Source organism: Polypterus senegalus, chromosome 9 (genome assembly GCF_016835505.1).
Source record: "Polypterus senegalus isolate Bchr_013 chromosome 9, ASM1683550v1, whole genome shotgun sequence".
Taxonomy (NCBI): Eukaryota; Metazoa; Chordata; class Cladistia; order Polypteriformes; family Polypteridae; genus Polypterus; species Polypterus senegalus.
This window is the reverse complement of record NC_053162.1, coordinates 118,650,022-118,675,610: the sequence shown is the minus strand read 5'-3', so window position 1 is coordinate 118,675,610 and position 25,589 is coordinate 118,650,022. Positions and strand designations below refer to the sequence as shown.

The 25,589-nt window shown below is 36.9% G+C and overlaps 1 protein-coding gene across 1 annotated transcript; it reads right to left on the bottom strand.

The window, feature by feature from the left end:
• Positions 1-4,711: 4,711 nt before the first annotated feature.
• aicda (activation-induced cytidine deaminase) lies at positions 4,712-24,075 on the bottom strand. Its single transcript, XM_039762477.1, has 5 exons — positions 24,000-24,075; positions 10,652-10,817; positions 8,980-9,232; positions 5,419-5,534; positions 4,712-4,875 (listed from the first exon to the last, which is right to left on the bottom strand). Exons 1-5 carry the CDS (start codon positions 24,005-24,007, stop codon positions 4,822-4,824), a joined length of 597 nt encoding a protein of 198 aa, XP_039618411.1. The 5' UTR covers positions 24,008-24,075; the 3' UTR covers positions 4,712-4,821.
• Positions 24,076-25,589: the final 1,514 nt, after the last annotated feature.

Sequence of the window (25,589 nt, the reverse complement as noted above, 5' to 3'; positions counted from 1 at the left end):
TTGTAAGCCTGACCTACAACAATGGTGGCTTTTTACTGATACATCATGGTTAAGTACACATGAAAAAAAAAACAACAAAAACATGCAACTGATGTTGAAACATATTCAGAACAGAAACTGTAACTGGAACAACGGAATGCATTTACTGAACATGCTGCTCAGAACATAAAGAGTGACTCCTCTTGTTCTACAATTGCAGTAGTTGAAACTCTCGAACCATGTACAATATTTCTAAATGCAGTACCAGTCTGAGTGTTCTGAAATCAACATTCTAAAACTGGTTACAGGGAATAAAGAATGGCATATAATCACTTGTTGTCCAAAAAAAGAATATTTTTGCCTCCTCTATATATAAAACTTAAAGGACTTCAATATCTGAGACAGATGTTTTCACAAATAACTGATGCCAGGATTAAGGAAAGCATTTTTTGTTGGTCCACATTCAGACACATCATTAATGACAGCTGATTCAAAGTTCTGCAAGTGCAGCTGGAGGAAATCATGTGGAAGGCATTCAGGGATGTTGTTGAGAATATTCTTGGCAACTATAGAGCACCAAACTACTTCCAACTGGTTGATAGCATGCTTTCAAGCATACAAAACCTTGAAGTGCAACATGTTGTTAATGAGTAATTTTGTGCATTCTTACTTGGACTTCTTTCCTGCTAATCTTGGTTCAGTCAGTGATGAGCATGTTGAAAGCTTTTACCAAGACCTTGCAATAACAGAAGAGCAATATAGTGGCAAGTGGAATTTATCAATGGTGGCCAACTATTGTTAGACACTGACGTGAGAAACAACAGATGCTAAATAACAATGAAAATCAGCAGCAAAATATTTTTAGCTCAACTGACCTAATGCAGTGTGCCAGCATCAAAATATGATTAAACACACTAAATTCTATAAAAGCTAATTAAATGGTTCTTCAGACTCCTTCATGATACAGTCAATCTTTAATTCTGTATGTGTTCAACATGAAGCTGTTTATCATAATTGTCAAAAATTCTTCAGGAAGCTAAACCTTTGAAAAAAAAATGTCCAGTGATAGTTTGCCTTTTACTAAACCTGCTGTCCGTTTAAACTTCTGATTCCTGGCGCAAAAATTCAAATGTCTGTCACTTATTGCCACTTCCTGAATTTATTATCCTTTATGGACAAATAGTCTTGATTTTCACACCTTGAAATGTTTCAGTTTTAAAATATTGTAATAACACTGACTCTTACATCAGCCTAGGGTTAGACATTAGCATTAAGGCAGCATTAGTATGAGCTGACATTCTATTATTCAAATGAGTAGCATGAGTGCCAGCCACAAGGGAACCTATAAAAAAAGCAAGCTTGCTACAATTGCTCAATGACTAATCCACAGTGGCATAAGCAATAATGTTAATGCTGGCGAATACCACACAGCACTACACTAGTGTCAAAAGCAGAGCAAGTAGAAGATTTACAGTGTGACACAGAAAGCACAGAAACCCAAAAGTTAACTTGCTGGGCTCTTCTGATTTGTTGATATAGAGTTCTGAAGTTGTGATTGCAGTGTCAGTTTAGGAAGGAATTCAACCAGAAGACTGCGTACTATGTAGTTCAACACAAGGAGATTTGTCTGTATACATGTAATGGTCAGATCTGTGCCCAAAAGTGCAGAATCACCATCACTGCTGCACCACACGACAGTGGTCAATACCTCTGCTGAATTGCCCCGCTCACTGGCCAATTGAAGAGAGGGCTCTGTAACAGTGCAGACTCTTGCATCACCTAAGTATTACATAACAATTGAATTAGTAGTGGTATCAGCTGACATTCTGTTATTAAAAGGAACAGCTTCTCTGCCAGCAAAAGAGGAACCTATAAAAATGGCTGCCTATGATTACTGATTTTTTTTTTCTCAATTTCCTGATTTTGCTTAATTTTGTAATGCTTATTGGATAGTTATTTCTTTGTCATTTCCTATTTGTGTCTGACTTGCTGACTTACCATTCTATAATTTTTCTTGATAAGTGAACATTTCATAGATTCTGCACTTTTTCATCACAACTGAAGTGTATTCGAATAGTAGATTTATAGAAAATATATAATAAGGATGCTGTGATTAAAGCTTCTAATTCTGTGCCAACACAATCAGTCAGACAGGGTTAGCATTGAAGCATATTAGAGAGCTATCTCTACAAAGGAAGTCTTAGTATTGATTTTTATAACTATTGAATATGCAGTATTAGTGCTCAAAGCTATAATCAATCATCAATATTTATAATTATGTAATGTAACATCATACACTTCTGTGTAAAGTCATAGTAAAGTACTTTTTTCTAATTACTGTTGAAAGACTATTATTTCAGTTATCTACATCTTTCTTTGTTTTTAATTATGATATGTTGTAAATATTTCAGGTTAAGAAAGATAAAGGCTTTGAAGCAAGGTATTAATAGTCATTAATAATGGCACCAGAGCCTGATGATGCATTGCATATTGATTAGTATGTGCAACTAAGAATTTCACTGTTTTCTATACTCATGACAATTATGACCCTTTAATAATCGTATAACAACAGCATAGTGAGCAGTAGCTATGTGGAATACATTAGAAAGAAACAACTTAAGAATCTTTAAAATCTAACATAACTTTGTTTTGGAAATAGTAAATGAAAGAAGAACAGCAGGGTAAGTCAGGCAGAACATCAGCATGAGACTGTAGTCCTGTTCATACATTCTCAGAATAGACCTATATTTTTTAGTTCCCCCTGTCTGGAATTAAGCTTAAAAAGATTAATGATTTCAGCAGGCTTGGGAGTAAAATGTTATTTTAAAAGGACAGCCAATCTTACAAATATTTCATCTGAACATTTTCAGGATTGAATAAATGACACAAATATTTTTATCCATCCTCAACATTCAGTGCTATCTTTATGTTCCTCTGATTGTTTTTGTAGTGTTCCTTTTCATAACCTCAAATACCAATAACTTAGTGATGGTGGCACCTACATTTCAGTTGTTTTCACAATTATGCCTAATTTTAGTGCTATGCATGTCATTGTCCTTATGCATACTTCCTGTCTAATTATTGTTAAACAGCCATACACAATTAATCATGTAATTAATTAATTAATTAATTAATTACTCCTGTATATTTTTTCTAATAGCATTAATTATACTACAATAAACTGAATTCAATACAAGTGAATAATTAATTTCCATCTATATAAAAGCAGAATTGCAACAGTAATAACCTTCATTATATAATATTCTGCTTCTGCATTACACCTTGTGGGTTTTGGTGTCAAATGCCAGCTTACTCTTTCCCTGTGGAAATCTTTCACTTTTTCCCTATATTTGTGTCCACGTACCCTAGTTTTCTTTGCATATTTCAATGATATGCAAAGTATGCTCATTGATGACTCTAATTACACTTCATATGAGTATTTGTGTCAATGTGCATTGCAGTGGACATGTGTCCTGTAAGCGTTTACCCTCTGTTGGTCCTAGTGCTGCTGCAATAGGCTGTGGCTGTCTTTCATCCAAATTGGGAGTAAATGGATAGATTTAATGCTGAACAAATACATTATAAACATAAAATAACAATTAGGCACAAATGCTATAATATAATATCCTTCTGAACATTAATGGGAACCATTTATCTCAGTCAAGATTGTTCAGAATTTAGTCCCACATTCATGCTGAGAAATGAATTGATATGACAATAGGTTTTCTAATTTAGGACGTTAACTGGACTGAGACACCACCAATACTTTGGAAAAACAGGTACACTCTGGCAATAATCAAACCTGAAGGCCATTATAGACATAGTAACTCTCCCTGCTGTGTTTGATATTACATATTGCTAGACTGCATATACCTCACACATTAATATTTTTAATACATTTTGTTACGCCTCCCCACCTTAATCACCTATTCGCAATGTTATTGCACAATGTGCTAACATTTTACTAAGAGGACAAGTGGCCATGTTATTATCAAGTAAACCTGCGACTCTTACAGCTTTTCTCTCATTTGGTCATTTTAGTTAATTTTTGGGGCTCCACACATTCAAATTACTTTTTTGTCTGCTGCTGGGTTGTTCAGTTTTATGTATTATGATATGGCAATTTAGTTCATAAGCTAACTGTATTGAAAAAAAAAGAATTTCCTAGGAAGAAAAATATTGCACATTTCATTTTATTAAAAATACACCAGTATTGTGTACATTTTGTTTAATTATTTAATTTGATCAGCACCATATTTCCAGTGTAGTTTGGTATAATGTATGAGTGCAATATAAAGCTAACAGCTACTAATGCTAGAATTTCAACTTACAGCATGCATCATTGCAAAGGAATTTGCTGTCATAGTACAAGAGAGGTTAATGCACATCAAATAATAAAGTGAAACAAGCAAAAATAAATACAATGCAAACTGAAAGACAAATTGTGAAAAAAAGTGTTGAATCTGTTTAGCAAACACTGTAATACTGATGTAGACTGTTTTATCCTGCTTTATATTATGTTTTCACTTGGTTTTCTATGCCCAATGTGATCGTACTTGGAGTCAAAAGCCAGAATGAAATACATGATTGATAGACTGGAAGGAAAGTCACATTTTTGGATAATTTAAGATGTTAATCTCAAAAGACAAGACAGAAACACTGAGTCACATAATATAACACTGTCAATCTTAAATGATTAAAAATAGCAGCTGTTATGAATATGTTATAAAAGTTCAATTATAAACTTAGTTAAAAGTCTGTTCATGAAAGCTGTTCCTTTATCTAGGAGCTAAAGAAAGAGCATAAATTTGTCTAAAAATGTTTAATATGTCCAAGTTCCTTTTAGAGTCCAAGTAGCTTGAAGGCATCTCTTAGATCTTCCACTTCATCACATGGCTGCAAAAACATTAACAAAGAAAGAAAGAAATCAAGATAAAGTTTTTCATTTTCTGAATCTAGCTTTTCCAAGTCATGACTTCAGAGAACTGAATTCAGTATTAACAGCAATGCAAATGATCATGCATTGACTAGACTGGGTTCTTGGTTCTTCCCTGGGCACAGTAATGTAAACAGCTGTATTCGTAGACACCTGACCAATTTAATGTCAATCAGCATAACCTTGGGATGGTAGATTAAATGTGGATACTCCACAAATACCAAGTCCAGGAATGAAATTTAGGGCTGATGGAGCCATAAGACAGTAAGGCAAACCACAATGCCAATGTGTAGCTTGCCTCTAAACTATATGATAAAACCAAGCCTTAACATGTTAGGCAGAAGCATTTAAAGGTATGTGTGCAAATCTTTAAGGAAGCAAGGTACTCAGTGAGAAAGACTGAAGGTCAAAAGCTGAAAGTTCTGAAGAGCAAAGGTAACTGGGGCTGGCTTTCTTTGTGGGTGCTACTAATCAATATGTCTTTTTTTAACATATATAGTTACCTGAAGGATGCGTTTTAGTTTTCTTGAAAGTCGAATAGAGTTCTCATTTAAACCTTCCCAAGGTTTAAACTTTCGATCCCGACTAGCAACAAAGGTGTGCCAACAATAAAAATAGTCTATTAAAAGAAAAAGAGTTTATTTTTGCTGTTTTGCTTTAATAATCTGCAACACATTCTTTTTTTGACCTGAAAGTGTACATTAGGTTTCTGTTTCCATTGCTCATTGCATTGATATACCCTCTTAATAGACTATAGTACAACTCTCTGTCACTTAATAATGATGGTTTTATTTATTTATATCAATCTATGGAAAATCAAGTGAAATACATGAAGCTCTTAGAATTAAGTTTCTTAAAAAATAAAAAAGTTACATACATTAAAACTAAAAATTAAATGGATATTTAGAACTATTTGTTGTCTCATTATGATTGAAATATATAAATACATGCTAAATATGCCTGACGTCTTCCTTAAACCTTTCCCTATGCCTTCATTTTATGTGTCTGAAATTCCCATCATTCCTAAGCATATGACATTAAAACTCAAAACTCAAACTTTAATTCACTTGAGTTCATTTATACAAAGTACTCTTTCTCTTTCAACTCTGCTATACTATTACAAATATATACATGTACACATACATACAAATTCAAATCCACTTAATTCAATTTGTGGTCATCAGGGTCTGAATCCTATACTGGCAGCACTGTGCTCAAGGTAGGAAATAACTCTGGAAAGGGTGATAGTTCATCTTAAGGCCCACTCAGAAAAGACCAATTAGGAATCATCAGTTAACCTAACTGGCACATTTTTGAGGATGTGGGTGGTAAATCTTAGTACCTGAGGATAACATACCAACTACACATAAATGACCAGGTGGTGTAAAATTTAAACATAGGGATTTTAATTCATGAGGCAGGCTGACCTGCGTTGTATTAGAGAATTGGCAGACTTGGCCCAGGTATTGTCCTTTAGAGAGATAGTGTGCACCCCCAAGGTGGCGTGGGAAGAGATTCCAGACCAGACAGGTAGGAATAGGTGGGTCACGGTCACAAGGCGTAAGGTAAAGGGTGCACACTGTCCGAGGGAATTAGAAGTGTCAAACCGTTATCATGTCCTTGCGGAGCTGGACGGTGACTCTGATAACTCTGAGGTGGTAGGCAGGGATGATTAGCCCCAACAGACCACCTCAAAACCAGTTCCCAAAAAGAGAGAGGTAGTGATAGTTGGGGACTCAATCATTAGGGGATTGAAGCACAAGTGTGCTCCAGAGAGAGAGAGTCTCACACTGTTGCCTTCCGGGAGCACAAGTTGGAGACCTCCCTGGAAGGGTGGATAGGCTCTTGGCCAGAGCGGGGGTGGATCCAGGTGTCATTGTCCATGTTGGAACAAATGACATACATAAGGGTAGTCTGTCAGTTCGGCGATCCAAATTCAAAGAGTTAGGTGCCAAGCTGAGGAGCAGAACTGACAAGTTAGTCTTCTCCTAAGTTCTGCCTATGCCACGCGCCAGTCCACGTAAGATTGATGAGAAGGCTTAACGTGTGGCTCAAATCTTGGTGCAAGATAGAAGGGTATAGGTTTATGGGGCATTGGGACTCCTTTTGGAACAGATGGGACCTGTTCCGCCGTGACCGGAGGGGCACCAATGTATTGGGGAGGCGTACTGTATGTGTAGGCTAGTCGAGGAGTGTTTAAACTAGGGAATCGGTGCAGGGAGTTTAGGACAGGCCAGGTTTAGATCTATACATGGAAGAACAAACAATGGTATAGAAATAAAAATGCATAGTAATGTAAATTCTAAGCAAACATTTAAATGTAGAAGGAGTAACACATTAAAAATAGCGTGTCTTAATGCTAGAAGTATCAAAAATAAGGTAAGTGAGTTGGAGTTGTATGTAGCAGAGCATAATTATGATATTATAACAACGGAAACCTGACTAAATAACAAAGATGGGGATGAGTGTAACATAGAGGGATACACATTTTTTAGGAAGGATAGACAGAACAGAAAATGAGTTGGGGTTGCTGTTTATGCCAAACAGGGTTTAAATGTAAGACCTCTTCAGTTGGATGATGAGCCCCATCTTAGTGAGGACATGTGGCTTCCCCTGGAAAATATTAGGGAAACAGGTCTTATTTTAGGAGTGTGTTATAGACTACTCAATTCAGACAGTAATTTCAACACACATCTTTTTAGTAATAACAAAAAGGCAAGTTTACAGGGAGATATTATCGTCGTGGGGGACTTTAATTATCCAAATATTAACTGGGATAACCTTGCAGGTGGAGGAGCACAAGAGCAGGAGTTTTTAGAAGTAATCAGTGACTGTTTTTTAACACAGCATGTTAAAGCACCAACACAGGGTGAAGCCTGTCTGGATTTAGTATTTTGTAATAATCAAGATAGAATTGAGGGTGTAGAGGTGATTGAACCACTAGGGTTAATGCAAAGATTAAAATTGTTAAGTTGAACTTTGGTAGAGCTAATTTTGAGCAGATGTGACAAAGTCTAAGTAGGATACCCCTGGATAAGCTTTTAATTGTGGAGACAGTCGAGGAGCAGTGGAACAGGTTTAAAAATGTTTTACATGTAATGCATGACAGATACATACCTAAATTTGGAATTAGGAAACTAAAAAAAACTCCACGGTGGATTAATGAAGATTTAAAAAAGAAGTTGCAAAGGAAAAAACTGCTTTAAAATGCATTTAAGACTAACTGACTGCAAAGTGAATTGTAGAGCGTATGAGAACATGATTACAACCACTAAGAAGGATATCAGGAAGACTAAAAGACAGTTGGAGAGGAATATGGCAGATAAGACAAAAGAAGACCCTAACAGATTCTTTCAGTATTTTAGTAGTAACAGAACAGTCAGAAGGGAGGTCAAGTGCATCAGGAATAGTAAAGGGGAATTAAAAGACACAGACAGTGAAATATCGGATGCCCTAAACTTACATTTTTCTGAGGTGTTTACAAGTGAGCAAGTGGGCAACCTTCCAGAGGTAAACGCGACTACTAAGGAGGTACTGAGGGATTTGGAAATTGTAGAGGGAGAAGTGCTATTTAGATTAAATAAGATGAAATCAAACAAATCATCAGGACCAGATAATATTTATCCTTGTGTTCTTAAAGAGGCTAGTGAGTACATATATAAACCCTTGACACATATTTTTAGGAAGTCACTGTGCACTGGAGAGATTCCAAAGGACTGGAAAATGGTAAATAACATCCCATTATATAAAAAGGGTGACAGGGCAGATCCAAGCAACTATAGGCCAGTAAGCTTAACATGCATCACAGGAAAATTAATGGAAGGAATTATTAAGGATAAGATTGAGCAACACATGGCAAGGACAGGAGTTATTCTGAACAGTCAGCATGGGTTCAGAAGAGGGAGAACGTGTTTTACTAACATGCTGGAATTCCATGAGGTGTAACAAAAGTAAAATAAACAATTACATAGAAAAAAAATTAATCATATTTCTGTGCACAAAAGCATGATACACTATGTACCCAAACCTAGGCATTACAAAATAAACACAGAATAACTACTCACCCTTGAAAGTCATCACTGCAATGTGTGCCCCTGCAGCCTGGAGTCTTCGCAGTCCCTCAGGTTCAGAATTATTTTCTTCACAGAAGTACAATCGTGCAGCAAAAATGCGCAACCGCAGATTAGGATACTGAATGAGGAAGTCTGCAAGATGCTGAGCACAGTCATAACATGGTGACCAAGAACAAAACCAGGTAACTGAGTAACTGCGCCCTGGGTAAATCTGCCAGGCACTCATGTACTTTAGGAAAAGGACCTGAATGAGAAACGAGAACCAAAGGTCACATAATGGTTAAGAGAACATTTTCACAGCTGTGATTGGTTTTAAAATCTTGAAATGAATCCTCTGCTCTGGATCTGTAAAAATTTAATGTAACACTCTAGTTTTCCGTTAATTATTATATATATATTTTTGTTGCAATTGTTATAACACATGAATCTGAAAAAACGTACTAAAAGTGTAAATTTGTCTTAACAACTCATCTTTTAAAACTGAATTTTGTCTAGATTTGTGGTTACCAACATGCCTGTTTTAGGATTGCTTTTAGCTACAGGTTTATATCCCAGCACATGTCTTAATAAGATAAATGTGATACAAATTACAAACAAAGGGGTAACTGAGACTGTTCAGAATAAATAATAGTATAAAAGAAAGATAACTTATTATAGGTACCACTGTATGAAAGGAAGGAACTGAAAGGAAACAGAAAACACATGAAAAGTATCACAGTTTGAATTTACGACCTCTTGCTTGACCTTCATTCAAACATTTACCTGAAGTGGTGATCTGCATGCTTTTCAAACATTGGTTACATTTTTGTACATATTCACATGGAAGTGTAAATGTTATGAGTTACCTGCTGCTCTGCAGGACACATTAAAAGTTGTTTTTCTGTCTGCTTACCCTTTTTATCTTTTCAAGCAAATCACGCTTACCCTGACACATCTAGGACCCACTTTTATGTTGTGCTCAAACCCATCTTTACTCTTGTCCGTTCTCCTTGTGAATATCTTAAGTACCCAATATATTGGTACCTGCTGTAAATATAAATGTCTGCAGATATAGTATAATGTAGGTTTGTCTAATAAAGTGCTCACTCATTAAATGTTAGGCCCTTGTGTCATCTTAAATTAACACAAAAAGTGTGATAATGAAAAGAAATAAATATAATTATATAAGTTATCATTTGAAAACCAGCAATTTGTCTCCAGTGTTTTTTAACCTAAAGCACTTCAGTGCCTGAGGAACAGGACTGTCAGCCCTCATCTAGACTGTACTGCATTTCATTTGAAAACATTGACAGTGAACTATGTTATCTATTGAATTAAGTTCATCTAGCAAACTTGTTTACATTATTTAACAAGGCTGATGGGCAGTGAATTAAATATTTTCTTTTGTCCTGTGGATAAAAAATGTTAATGCACTCATTTACCAACATTTGGGTTTAGTATAACATCATTGTTTATCTTACCTTTCTGCTTATGAAATTCACAGAACAGATTTTTGGAAATCTCTCATATTAAATGAAAATGTATTTCATGCACTACAGTATCACTATTCATAATTTTACTGTGTATTTCATCTTTATGGAAATTAAAGAACATTTAATGATTTTTTCCTGGTACATTTTATTATAGGATAGCAAATTAAGTTACTGTAACAAATTGCTCTCACCTCAACATGGCATCCTGATCGATTCCTCAGAAATCCAAAATCAAATGAGTCTGATGTTGGGCTGTTCCGTCGTTTAACAATGTAACACAAATATGTTTCATGGCGACCTTTGGCCCAACGTAAATTTTTGTAATGGTAGATAAACTTTTTTTGCTTCATGAACACGCTAAATCAAAGAATGTAAATAAAGGTATTATGCAGTTGTCATGTTATAATTTAGCAAAATTAAGGCAGTAGATGGATATGAAAATCCATATGAAAACAATATGCAGTACACGTTATATAGAATATTTGCTCAACGACTAATACTATCAATGTCACATTTAGCTAATTACTTATTCAGTTTAGGTTTAGATTTCATAATAAGCATCCCTTTTAAAAAAAGTACACCAGAAGCTCTATTTTCTTGGCGAGTTTCAATATGTTTAAAATGCAAAACCTACTGTATATCTCAACCAGTATGATTTTCAATGAGATTCAATGACAATATATATTGTTTTTAATATGAGAAGCTAAAAAGGTCATAATTTGATTTTTAATCTATTGGTTTTAATTTTGAGAATCTACCAACGTCTTGGAATGATAGAGATACCACACAGGATGAGCAATTTAAGGCTGTCATTAATGGACATATGTATTGATTATTAGTTTGCCTAAGCCAACTTCCCAACTATTAGAGCCCATTGGAAATGCCTCCAATATGTGCATAGACAGCAGAGAAAGCTGTGGCACAAATCACCTTATCTTTCTCCACGTGCACTTGTGATAATCATGTTAACAGCCTTTTGCACACCTATAGAAAGTGGCTGATTCTTTGCAATCTCCTCTCCACCAAGTGGTTTCTGGTGGCTCCTAAAACCTGGCACATCCCTGACATCTCTGCAGCACATAGGCTGTCCTTGCTCCCTTTAGCGATGCAGCATCTCCTCAATCTATTCTCCAACACATCAGCTCCACTATCTCCTTCAAAAGTTCTGAGGGAGTCTTTATGCTGTTTCTTGTTACTCCCTCCTACCACTGAAACATTGGACCACCCACCAATTGCAGTGTTCCTTTCTAAATTCTGCTATAGGTCTGTGTGATACATGAAAAGAAACTTTCAGATGGTATGGAAAAGACAGGCATCCACTAACAAGTTTACTGTTACTCATAGGTAGTTGATTCCACTGTCCATATGTGCATATTCTTCCAGCTACTACAATGCAATCAGTTTTAAAGCATTTAGTGTTGATTTCAGCTTACATATTATTGATCCTCATGCATAGTAAATACATTTCTTTACATGTGTAGACCTTTGATTGGATGTATACTTTAACTCTTTGTTACATTTTTATACATAACATGCATTTATTTGATTTGTGTGTTTCTATTATTTTGTCTATAAAATATAGTAATGATTATGTACATTTGATCATTAGACATTAATAAAGAAATGAAACAACAGAAAACTATGGCAAATATATTTTATTTCTTCTGATGATACTTTCGTGCCATGCAATATTGCTTAATTACAGCATTCAAGCCTGAAAGGGACAAAAACTATTGCACATTATCAGGTGGGTGGATTCGACATATTGAGAGTGTGCAGGAGAGGCTGGTTGTCAAGAGATTGCCAGGTTAAGAGTTCCTTCAGTGTTTAGCAAAGGACAGAGGGGAGTCTCAGAAAAAGACACCCTTAGGAGAGCGAGAACCATACAAAAAAAAGCTACTCTATTTTTTTTTTTTTTTACTATCTTAATAAATTAAAAATGTTTAGGCAAAGCAATTATCTGTAGATACCGATCCTTCACTGACTAAATATCAGGGTCTGACTTCCTACTGCTGAGGATACTGGCTTTGGTAGCAATTCCACTGGTGCTGACTGATCAGGCTGATTGTCACTGTTTATAGAAATAACAATTTATAAAGTCCGTCATCATTTATTCTTGCTATAAATGTTAAGAACATGTAATAATCAAGTTAAATATTTTTCCTGCTAACACTTCCAAGAAAATTAAGGATAAATGAAAAATGTGCTATGCAAAACAAAGTATGTAAACAAAACTGGGAAAGACTATACTTCACAGGCCATACATAAGCTTTTATTGTATATGTAGCTGCATAGCCTAAGATTTCATAGGCTACATGGGCAAAGAGATGCTGAGTGAGAACACAAGCAATACAAAAGTAAACACTAAATGAACCCACTGTGCTTTTTTTTCCAAAAAAATGCAGTTATTATCAGCTGCCTAGCATTTATTTGGAGTTTTCCTTTAGGAACCATGATCAGCCTGAAGAAAGATGTGAAAAGTGCACACATTTGACTGCTTTATTTTTAAGAGTAGTACTAGTATTTCCCTAATATACTGTAGTGGTCGTGTTCATATGATGATTCGCTAAAGCTGCAGCAGGAAAAAGAGCAGTAGATTCAAGAACACTGCATTAGTCTCTTTATGCAGCGTTCATTAGGTAGTTCTTTAGAGAAGGGTAAGATAACTATAAGAATTATCTAATATAGAAAAACAACAGGCCCAACTATCTAAAGTCTAATTAAACTTACCTCCAAAAGCTGACACCAGCAAGTGTACAGTATTTCATATCTTGTTAATCACAGATCTGATTATGCTACAGATTGTTGTGCATTATGATTTTTCCAAGATGATTGGAGGAGAAACAGGTGCCCAAATGGATTGGATAAATCAATGTGATGCTCTATTGTGCTGGCAGTTACTACACCCTTCTCCGTTATAAGTAGCTACTGTAGGTAATATCTACCAGTCTATATAGCTGGTGGGTGGCATTGGAAGCCACAAGACATTCAATGGACACCTACACTAGTACCTGTGCAATTTACCTATCCCCTGAGACTGAATCTGTGGCTCATACTGAAGTGACCAATGCATAGGGTTTAAAGCATTCTCAGACCACATGCCATAGTGAATAATGAATTGAGTTGCAGCAACAGCTGGTGAAGAAACAGATGATGAAGTTAAGACAGAAAGGGACATTGCTGTGAGACATGAAGGGAATTTAATGACGCAGTAGCAAAGAGGATGCCAAGTGGGTAATCTGCTTCAGAAACATGTGCAAATACCTGTGAAGGCAGATATCAGAAAGACAACATGTTTTGTTTATGTTCTGTTATGCTGGTACTTTGCACTGATTTCTTCCTTGTGTGGTTTATTTATAAAATAAATATGTCAAGTTAAATATACTTTCTCTATTTGTAGTATTTTATGGGTTTTTTTTGCTGAATTTAACAACTATTCATTTTGATTGACTGCAGTTCCTTCAAAACAATTAAGAAACCATTAATAATGCAAGCTGGTTCTGTGTCAATAACTTAGCTCAATATAGAAAAGAATCCTTCCCTCAGAAAGGGAATCTCGCTACCTAAACTTTTGTGAATGATAGGTATAGTATATCACACATTAACTGGGTTGCAGAAAGAGTCGTGCTTTTTCCTACAAAACTGCAGAGCACTCAACAAAAACCCTACATCCTAAAGCAAGCTGCAATCTACAGATACAAAGAGGCATAGAGCAAAGACAAACAAGCGCTCTCCACTGCTAAATCTTTGCATGAACCTGGATCAAAGAAAACACCATTCTGTTAGGATTTGCTAACTGACTTTTTATTTACTCTACTTCATTACTGTTGTCTTGTTACTGTTTGGTGTTATGTCTATACAATTACTCCAATCTCTTGAGTTGTTTTTTTTTTTGTCCTTACTTTGCAGAGGAAAAGCCATAATTGCAATTAATTCTTCTAGGTACTCCCATCACTTGAAAGGAGTTAATATGTAGCATTTTTGATTCTGGCCCCTTATTCTTAACTGTTTTTTTTTTTAATGTTTTTTGTTTATTGTTTCTTTGTTATGGGACTTTTGCTTTTGGCAATTGGATACAGCTTGATAATAATAATTTATTTTATTTATAGGTGCCTTTCAAGACATACAAGGACACCTTACAAAACACATTAATAACAACAGTCACAATATAAAATTAATAAATATTACAGTACAATAAAACCAGAATAATTACAATAATAAAACTATATTTTAATTTATCAACTAAAATTGATATCAAACAGAATAAGGCAGCTTAAAAGGATGTGTTTTATGGAAAGATTTAAAGGTAGGAAGAGGGTCAATATTACAAATATCTTGTAGGACAGAGTTCCAAAGGCAAGGGGCTACTCGGCTGAAACTTCTAAACCCCATGATAGTCAAGCAAGCAGAAAGTATAATAAGATAAATAGAGGTAAAAGATCTAATGATATGGGAAGGAATAGAGATACGAAGAAGATCAGAAAGTTAAGGAGGTGCAAGATTATGGAGGGTCTTGTAAGTAATAGGCAGAATCTTAAAATCAATACAAATCAATATTTAACAGTGTGGTGTATGGCCAGCTTGTCATCCCAGCCAATACCCCCAGGCCGCCAGATGGAGCCCTCCCTGCAGTATGGAGGTGCCCCGAAGACCAGCAGGGAATCATGGACTATGTAGTTTTTATACACAACCCTAATGGATACCACAGGGGCCACAAGAGGGAGCTGCATGGAGGACCAAAGAATCATTTGTGTCCTATAACCCGGAAGTGAGTCATAGGAATAGCGACAACAGAAGTGACGTGATTCCGGGGTGAAGAAAAGGACTTGTACCTGACCCGGAAGTGATAAGAAATCACATGGACTGGGGATTGGGAACACCTCCAGGTCAGGGTGTATAAAAGGACTGTGGGAGGTCCCAGATGGTGAGCTGAGCTGGGTAGAAGGGTGACAATGCGTCTGGGTGTGGTGGATTGTAATTGTAATTAGTGATTGTAATTTAATGAGTATAGTGGAGGAGAGGGTGCTTTGTGCACTGTGTAAGATAAATAAAGTCAACCTTTGGACTTTTATCTGGTGTCTGGCGTCTTGGACAAGGGTTCAAGGGAGTGATACTGCCCCCTATCTGTCACAGTGGCGTAGTCGGCAAGATACTCTGGCCGTTCGGTTGACAGAGGACCTGTTTAAAAATTTTCTGTGGGCAGAGAACCCCAAGACGACAGCATCAGAGCACGCAGCAACATCGCCTGAAACCCCGTTTACCGAGACTGTTATGGGAAAGAAAAAGCTGAAGCCAAGTAGCAGCACCAGCAGAGGAGATCTACTCACCATGGCCGACACCCGGGAGGGAGTACAGAGCAGCTGCGCAGCACAGGAGAAGCCTCCGGAGCAAGAGAAAAACACCGAGGTATGTGCCAGCAAATTTAGCGAACATATTAAAACATCTAATATAGTGCCGTGCACATACCTTGGAGAACATCATCTGGAGGCTTTGCGGGAGGCAGACGACTCTTCCGAAGACGGTGGTACGCTGCCGAGCTGGTGGGGAAGACAAAAGACTTCCGCATGTCGGGTGGCGGCGAGGGACACGCAATCCAACCCGGTGCATTGTGGGAAGGAGAAGGTCCACGTCCCATTGTTTCTACCTTTGCCCGCAAGAAGACGGACTCGGGCATTCCGAAGGGGAAGGGGGAGGCGAATGAAGTACCGCTCACACTACAGGAAGGTAAGGAGGGCCGGGAAATGGCTGATCGATCAATTAAAAAATTAATAAAGACTGACCATAGTCCGCCGAAGGAGGTGACCCGGTCCTCCAACATAAAGAACTCCAATTCCCAGAAGCCTCCACAAGACCCGTCAGAGCACGTGTCTGGAAGAAACGTGTTCATTGGCTCCTGGCCAGAAGGTAAGGCGAGTGAGTGTTTAAGCCTGCCTCCGGACGAATTAATTAACTCTTTCGACGTATGGGAACTCGAGAAACTGATCGAGCCCGTACGAGGTATTTTTCAGATGATAACGGCAATCAAGAAGATAGTCGGAGACCTGGGAGCATCAGCCAAAGTGCCAATAAAGAAGGTTGAAGAGTACCTGAGGCGATTTGGTAGGGAGCCTTCCGTAATACATGATGCGACGGTACAGGTAAGCGAGAACCGCACCATTTATAAAGAAATAGAGACGCAGTGTAATCCGGGCCCACTTTTAATGAATAGCGTGTGCCAATACACAGCCCGCCCTACAAGAGAGGCCGGATCGTTAACCGAGTGGCCGGGGGAAGGGACGATCAATACGGGACAGCTGAACAGTGCTGATTCCAGGAGCGAGACGGCCCTAAAGACGCAGACACCAGTAATTTATAAATCAAAAGGGGTTCAGACAGTAAAAGGGCTCTCTTCATTTAATAGAGAGACCCAGACTGTGGACAAGCCCCAGATGAAACAGGAGATCTCTAAATTACAATAGGGGTCTCCTGACAAGTTAGAAAAGGGTGTAAAAAGCATGAGGATGGCCAATGAATCCTCCCCATAGGAAAAAAAGGGTGGAGCCAGAAGTACCTAGGTACTTCAAGTCCCAGAGAGAGACTACCAAGGTGACCGCGGCTGTGCTATGAATCCCACAGGCCGGGCCATGAATGGAGAGGTTGTCCTAGAAGGGCAAGGGATCAAAGCAATCATTCTTATATTGTTCCTCCTAGGTTCACACGGGAGTATCACCTTATCATCGGGGCCCGACCTTTGGATCTCCTTGGGGGAAGATGTCCCTTGCGGGACAGGACACTCATAACCATAGTTTTTCGCTGGGAGAGGAGTACTGTGGTATATGGCCGGGTTGTCATCCCGGCCAATACCCCCAGGCCTCCAAATGGAGCCCTCCCTGCAATATGGAGGTGCCCTGAAGACCAGCAGGGAATCATGGACTATGTAGTTTTTATACATGACCCTGCTGGATACCACAGGGGCCACAAGAGGGAGCTGCAGGGAGGACCGAAGAATCATTTGTGCCCTATAACCCAGAAGTGCATCATAGAAAGGGCGACAACAGAAGTGACGTGCTTCCGGGGTGAAGAAAAGGACTTGTACCTGACCCGGAAGTGATAAAGATTCACATGGACTGGGGATTGGGAACATTTCTGAATCAGGGTGTATAAAAGGACTGTGGGAGCTCCCAGAAGATGAGCTGAGCTGGGTAGAAGGGTGGCAATGCGTCTGGGAGTGGTGGATTGTAATTGTGATTAGTGATTTGTAATTTAATGAGTATAGTGGAGGAGAAGGGTGCTTTGTGCACTGTGTAAGATAAATAAAGTCAACTTTTGGACTTTTATCTGGTGTCTGGCGTCTTGGACAAGGGTTCAAGGGAGCGATACTGCCCCTATCTGTCACAACAGGGAGCCAGTGAAGGTGCTGAAGGACAGGAGTAATGTGTTCAATGGATGGGGTCTGGTAATAATACGAGCTGCAGCATTCTGAATAAATTGAAGTTTGCAAAGGAGTTTGTGAGTAAGACCAAAAAGGACAGAATAACAATAATCAATATGAGATGTATCCAGAGCATGAACAAGAATAGCAGTGCTGGTAACTGAAAGAGATGGGTGTAAATGGCTCATATTATGTAGACTGAAATATGCAAAGCGAGTAATTATTTATATGTGGCTCACATTTTAAAGTGCCATCAAACATGACACCTAAGCTCTTAACCTGGGAGGAAGAAGAGATTAGGGAATTATCAATAGTCAGCAAAATATTATTACACTTATCCAAAACAGATTTAGTTCCTACCTGAAGAACCTCCGTTTTTTCACTATTTAACTTAAGAAAATTGGCAGACAGCCATGATTTAACTTCCTGCAGATAGTCAGAGAGGGAAGAAGGTGAAAGAAGGGAATCAGGTTTAGTAGTAAGATAGAGCTGCGTGTCATCAGCATAACAGTGAAAATGAAAATAAAATTTATTAAAGATATGACTAAGAGGCAGAAGATGAATAATAAATAGAAGGGGACCCAAGGCAGAGCCCTGTGGAACACCACTAACAACTGGGCAAACTTGTGTTTTGAAATTTTTTAATTGTACAAACATTGTACAATCTGAGAGATAATATTTAAACCAGGCATATGGAGTGCCAATAATACCAATCGATTTTAGTCTCTCAAGCAGAATCCATGAGAGATTTTACTGAAGGCAGAACTCAGATCAAGAAGCACAAGTATGGTGGTTAACAGTCCAGAGTCAACTGCCATTAGCAGACCATTAGTGATTTTAACCAGGACTGTCCCTGTACTGTAAAATGAATGAAAGCCAGACTGAAATTGTTCAAACAAATGATTGTCAGTAAGGTAAGAATAAACCTGCACAGCAACAGTTTTTGCAAGTGTTTTTGAAAGATAAGACAACAATTATTTAGGTTGTAGGGATCCACACCAGATTTCTTGTGAATCACAGTTATCACAGCTGTTTTAAGAGCTAAAGGAACAAGACCAGAGATAAGTGAAGAATATTTGATTTTAGTTATTAGAGAGGAAAGAGAAGATAAGCATAATTTAACCACATAAGTAAGGAACTGGATCCAGCTGACAGGTAGAGGGCTTGGATTTTCTAATAATATCAGATATTTCCTCCACTGTTGTGAGTTTAAAACTAGTAAGAAAAATAGAAGGGGGAAATGTTCCATGTACAGAATTTCCTTAAGAAGTCAACTATTGGTGGATATTTCCAGTCTTTATATTAAAAAAAGCTCATAAAAGAGCTACATTGATCAGTGTATTCAAATTGAGGTGGAAGATTGTCAGGTGGCTGTAGGATGTTGTTTACAGTTGAAAATAAAGCTCTGGTATTTCCTTCACCCAACCTAATTAGTGTTGCGTAATATATAGTTTTTGCTGCAGACAAAGCATCTTTAAAGTTGCACATGTGTTCATCATGCATATTGTTATGGACAGCAAAGCCTGTCTTTTTATAAAGGCATTCCAAGCATTTGCCTTTAGCTTGACGTTGGCGGAATTCCAAGGGTAAACCAAGGGGCAGAGTGGGTGAAACAGACAGTCCGGGTTATCAGAGAAGCAAAATTATCTAAAAGGCTGCATAGTCTAACGTTATAGCAGTAAACTAGTTCATATAGGGTAAATAGATTGTCACTACTGGACAGACTGTCGACCCCATTGTAGAAGGCATTTAAATCATTATTCTTAATGTGGTGAATGAGATAGACTTCATTTAAATAATATTAAGTCAACGTCAAAAGACACCAGTTTGTGATCAGATATTGACAGGTCAGATGCTGTACAATTATAAGGCGTAACACTAGAGCAACAAATAAGATCTAGAATATGGCCTTTGGTGTGAGTAGGAAAGTCCATAAATTGCTGCAGACCGATATAATCAAGGCATGATATAAAATCCCTTGTGAGATTATTAGTAAAAGTGTCCATATACATATTAAAACCACCCAACAAAATAACATTAGAAGACATAGAACAAAGGAAATTTACGAACTCAGACAATTCATTTAAAAAGTCCTTATTCAGCTTAGGTGGTGGATAAATAGTGGCAAGTAGAGTGGGAGTAGGTTCATTGATTTGCAAAACAATGGATTAAAATGGGGCATACTGAGGCATAGTTTTAGATGCTACTTTCAGCACAGTAGAATATCGCAAGACCTCCACCATGACCAGAGCCACAGGGTTAGCAAATGTAAACAAACCCAGGGGAAACAGCTCGATAAAGCTGCGAAAAATCACTGGGTTGCTTCCAGGTCTCTGTTAAGCAAATAAAAAATCAAACTTACGGTCATTTTAACAGATCGTAGAATATTGGCCCCTTAGCTTATCTAAATCACTGGTGTTCTGTTAACATCTATAATTTTTGGTATTTTGTTGTCTAGGATATAATTTTTATTGATGGCTCCTGTTTGGATTTTATTCAGTTTTTGTCAGTATCTATGGTTAATATTTAATTTTTGAGGCTTTAATCATGTTTGCAATAATAAATGAAGTTTTGTAAAGTTTTATTTTTTTCGGTGATGGCCTCCATTCTTGAGGTGTAAATCATAACACAGTCCACACATCCAAAACAGCTGTTTTATCTGTGCCAAGATAAATTAAATCACTACATAGCTAGAAAATGAACAAATGTTTGCTTTTTCATGTTTAACTGTTAAAGTGTATCATGTTATATAATTAAATGTTTAACTTTTACAAGATCTAGCCCCTTCTCATTCATGGCAGTGCATTAAAGTCAGGCACAGATCTATCTGTTACATCAGGTTTAAATTACAAAGAGAAAAAAAAAATTAAAAGCTTGTAAAATCAATACACTAAACCAGAAAGCCTTTAGACCAACTAAAAACAATAAATGTTATATGTTTGTTTTTCTTGTGTGTTCATATATATAAATTATATAGATTTTATTGTATTATTTTATTTCTTAAAACTAGCATGGGTCATTTGCATTGGCAAAAGTCTAATAGTAGGGAATTACAATCTACCAGAAAATAAACTGAGAGCCTTACTAAACACTCTCATTATCTGTTGGCCTTGTCAAAATCAGTCTATAACTAATTAATGATTAGTGAACCATCCATTCATTCATATGTGGGCTAGTATCTTCTCTATGTCACCCTTATAAGCTATTTTGGCTAATGTTCTTTATTTTATCCTTCAGTTCTGCAAAAGTTAAACAGAAACATAAAAAAAAGATTGTGTTTGGTTCCTGCCTCACTTGTTATATACTTTCATTCAGGAGTGTGTAAAGTTTCAGTTGAAAGACATCCAAACTTAGTGAAGCTCATCACTGTATGTTAGCTGCCTTTATTTTAACTGTTCCTGCAAAGTCACAAGATCAGTCAACACTATATGTAAACAAACCACTATAATTTGCATTAAAAAATAAATAATATCATTCACACATAAACCAAGTCTATGCCACACAGGAACCAAGGTAACTCATCTTACGTGAAGCAGCCATCTGCATCTTTGTTTGTAAGTCATTTGTACAAAAATATTTATATACAATATAAACTGTTACTAGCCCTCCTCTATTCTGTTTCTCTTCTCAGCATCTTAATGTGGTACCTGTTCATGGAAATGTCATCTCAGATGCTGGAAGCATTGGAATCATCAGAGGTAAAAATTCTTTCATCAGATTAGACAGCTTAGCATTAATACTACTAAAGAATGACCAGGAAGGAGTGGGCAACAAGTTGGCAGAGGTCTCTTGTACTGTAGCTGTGTCTGACTTGATTGATTTTCTTTCTTATATTTGACCAAGAACACCCCACCAGTTTATTTTCTCCAGGGATGCGGCTTACTTGAGTTTTCGTTTTCCTCTCCTCCATTGCCAACTCATCATATAGTTCACAAGTAATTAATGGACAAATGTTGTTAGTTTCCAATTATGTTACTCAGTTTCTACTTTGTATTCTGTATGTTTTAACATATTTTTGTCCTTATGTGTCCTAATTCTGTATTTGGTAATTTGTAATACTTGCATTTTATATGAGCACTTGTCACAGCACTCAGTGCATTCACTCAGTATTGAGTGCTATACAAAAAAAATAAACTGAACTGAATTAAAGTGGGCGGCATGGTGATGCAGTGGTAATGCTGCTGCCTCACAGTTAGGAGACCCGGGTTCACTTCCCAGGTCCTCCCTGTGTGGAGTTTGCATGTTCTCCCTGTGTCTGTGTGAGGGTACTCTGGTTTCCTCCCACAGTCCAAAGAAATGTAGGTTAGGTGTATTGGCGATTCTAAATTGTCGCTTGGTGTGTGTGTGCCCTGTGGTGGGCTGGCCCCCTCCCCAGGGTTTGTTTCCTGCCATGTGTCCTGGGATTGGCTCCTATGACCTTATAATTAGGATATAGCAGGTTGGATAATGGATGACTTAAACTGCTTATTTAAAGTTGGCGAAGTTGATCAGAAGCAGTAATTTAAATTTAATTTAAATTGCAAAGTTTGCCTGGATGGAAATCAGTGCCCAGAACCAGAAACCAGGTGTGGGTTTAAAGGTTACTCACTGTCAATATTCATCAGAGCCTAGAGTTAAGGGTAAGGCAAGGTGAAGACTCAATACGATGGGCGAAGTAAGCCAGATGTTTAGGTAGTAATGAGAACTGAGTGAGATCGAGAGTGTTTTTGTGGTTTCAGGAGGTAAAAATGCAGGGATGCCACTTTATTGTATGTGACAGTGATTTCGGTTGGACCCAATTCACACAACCTCAAGTTTTAAGTGCCTGATTGATAACTTTGCAAAATTTTAATACATACATCTTGTTTAAGGTATTATGCTGAAAGGTCAGTAATGAGCTAAATCATTTTCTGAATACCTCTCAGTTCTGTAATGTACAGTATATCATTATTTAATTAATGTATCCACTGTAAATTTAAAGTGAATCTTTGTAAATGCATCAGTTTATGATATATAATTTAAAGTTTTATGGATTCTTTATGTATAATATTGTAAATTAAGTGAAGATTTTTGTTGGAATAAGTTGAAAATCAAGCATCATAGAGTATGTCATAAATATATACAGTGGTTCCTACTTTAGTTTTGATTATATCAGTCCTGCTAACTAAAGCTACTGATGACCTGTTACTATGCAGTCTTCAGGTGATGGTCATTCGCAAGTCACCTATCATTTTCTAAGTATTTATTAAGACACTAGTGCTCTATGGCATCATACCTGTCTTCTCATACAGTATATCATTTACTTTCTGTAACTAACTTTTTTGTTATAATCAACTTGTACAAAAAGCAGTAACTATTAGATATTACTTTTTAATTTTAAATAAATGTGCATTTTTTTAAACCCAGTTTTAGTCTAAAGCATAACTGAACAGATATATCATGGTCTTCCCACATATAACTTCTCTAATGAGTGGACTTCTTTCTAAATAAAGATTTACTTTCTGCAACATTTTTCACAGAAACATAATGAGTAAAAAAAGCAGATGTTACTAACTTTTTAACAGTGTATAGAATACAATAATCAGGAATTGAAAATAGATAAAATAAAAATGTTGACTAATAAGAAACCGAGTTTGCAGACAGAGAGAGGTTTCACCATTTTAAACATTGCTAAATACTGGAATTGTGAAGACAAGGTAACATCATAGAGGGATAATTAATTATGTCAGTAAATAAAGAAGGTACAATTGTGAAAAAAATGAGACACTGTCAAGATTACACAATCTAGGGCAATCATCATTACAGTAGAATTATAATCTATTTGTTTTAACAACACTAGGGGATTATTTTTACATCTAATTTGATTAGGAAAAAAACTAGTTGTCATCTAATTAAAAAAAACTGACACACAAAAGCTCAGCTAAAGAGGTAATGATGTACCAGAGTCAGAACCGAGAGTGGCTAATCAAACCGAGAGTAAATGGTTGATGGTCTAGATAATTTTAGCCATGACTGAGAAAAATGTTTTGAGTCAAAGTCAGGTGAAAGTTTTTAAGTAATGAATGATAAGATAATAGAAAGTGGCTTAATGGTAACAGGTTACATAGACAGAAAAAACAGACGAAATCAGGATATAAAAAAAAACTCACCTGTCCATTGCACTCTGTGTGTTTGGTTGTTCAGAATGAGATTATATGCATTTGTGTATGTGTGTGTGTGTGTCTTTCTCTCTCTCTTTTTCTTTATAGTGAATGAAGGCAGGAAGAGAAGTTAGGGGAGGATGAAAGAGAAATCTGCAGAAGACCATGAGACAGAAAAGATTTGAATGAAACTGTTGTTATATTTATTTATATATTTACCATAAACTGCATGCATAACTGCCCAATGGTCTATATAAATGTATTTAAGGATTTTGTATTAGAATTAAGTGGTGAAGTGATTACTAAAATATACCATATCACAATACCACCTTGACACTTTTTTCCTTGTTCTTTAATACATAATCTTATTATTAAATCTGGTCTTGCTTAATCACTTTTCTTTATTTTTAATTGATTTGCACTAAATTTCTTTCTGATATTGCTTTTTTCTAATTTTAATATTGCTACATGTAGTTTCTGCAGTATGTAGATCTCTAATCTGTTCAACATGCAGGGATAAAGCTATAATGTCTCAGAAAGAGGGGTAATGTGAATACTGCTGCTAATTTCATGTGAAAAGTTAGGGGGAAAAACTATTCATTTTACTATGCAGAAATAATTGTATTGTTTTAACATAAAGACAATCAAATCAGAATGACAGTAGTTTGATTTAGGAATTAAGCAAACTTACATCAGCTTTCCAAGCTATGTTTGTTACAGACACTACTGCTTAAAATGGTTACATTTATCGTTTATCCTTAAATGCAACAATTACTACATTAAGGCTAAAAACACAAAAAAAAATTGACACTCAACATGTGGTGAAGTTATTGGTTTGTTTCTTGTAAACAGGATGTGCTTCATCATATTTTCCAACTCTTGCTGCCTCCTCTTAGGTGTTGTTAATATATACCTCCATTTACCCCCTCACCAAACCTTGATCTTCCTGGTTTAATTACAGTCAGTGGACACCTGCTTCCTGTGGTTTCAAGAGAACTCAGCAAATTTAGTGTAGATAGCTGCTGACGCGAGACTAAAGCTTTTATGATGCATCTGAATTAAGACGCCTACCAGTCAGCTTGCACCTGTTCCTAGCTCTGAAGCCGTTAAAACAAAAGGCTATTTAAACTTTAACACAGACATTCACATGCTGTGCGCTACCACCTCATGCATCTTGATCTCCTAATCTACACAGAAACTTCTGAATGTATCACTTTATGTCTACAGTTTAGGATTTTTTTTGCATAACTTTAGAATAATTTTTTTTAAAATGACATTGATAAAATATAATGTTGTAATGGCACTGGACAAGTTACATCGGCCAGGGAAGAGTCACCCATATTATGAGCTGGCATTCCATCACCATGGGCACCTATAAAAATGGCAAGCCTGCAGAGCTGCAAATGGAATTCACTCTAGTATGACAATGGCGAGCAATCCTTTCAAGCAAGCCATGTAAAAGAACCATGTAAAGAGAAAAGGGGTTGACTATGGCACTCACTTCAAGTGCTACATTGGAGTCAGAAGTGGAACAAAAGAAGACCCACTATCCGATTTTAGTAACTGCAGAGTTCCACAGAGACCGCAATGGACGTGCTT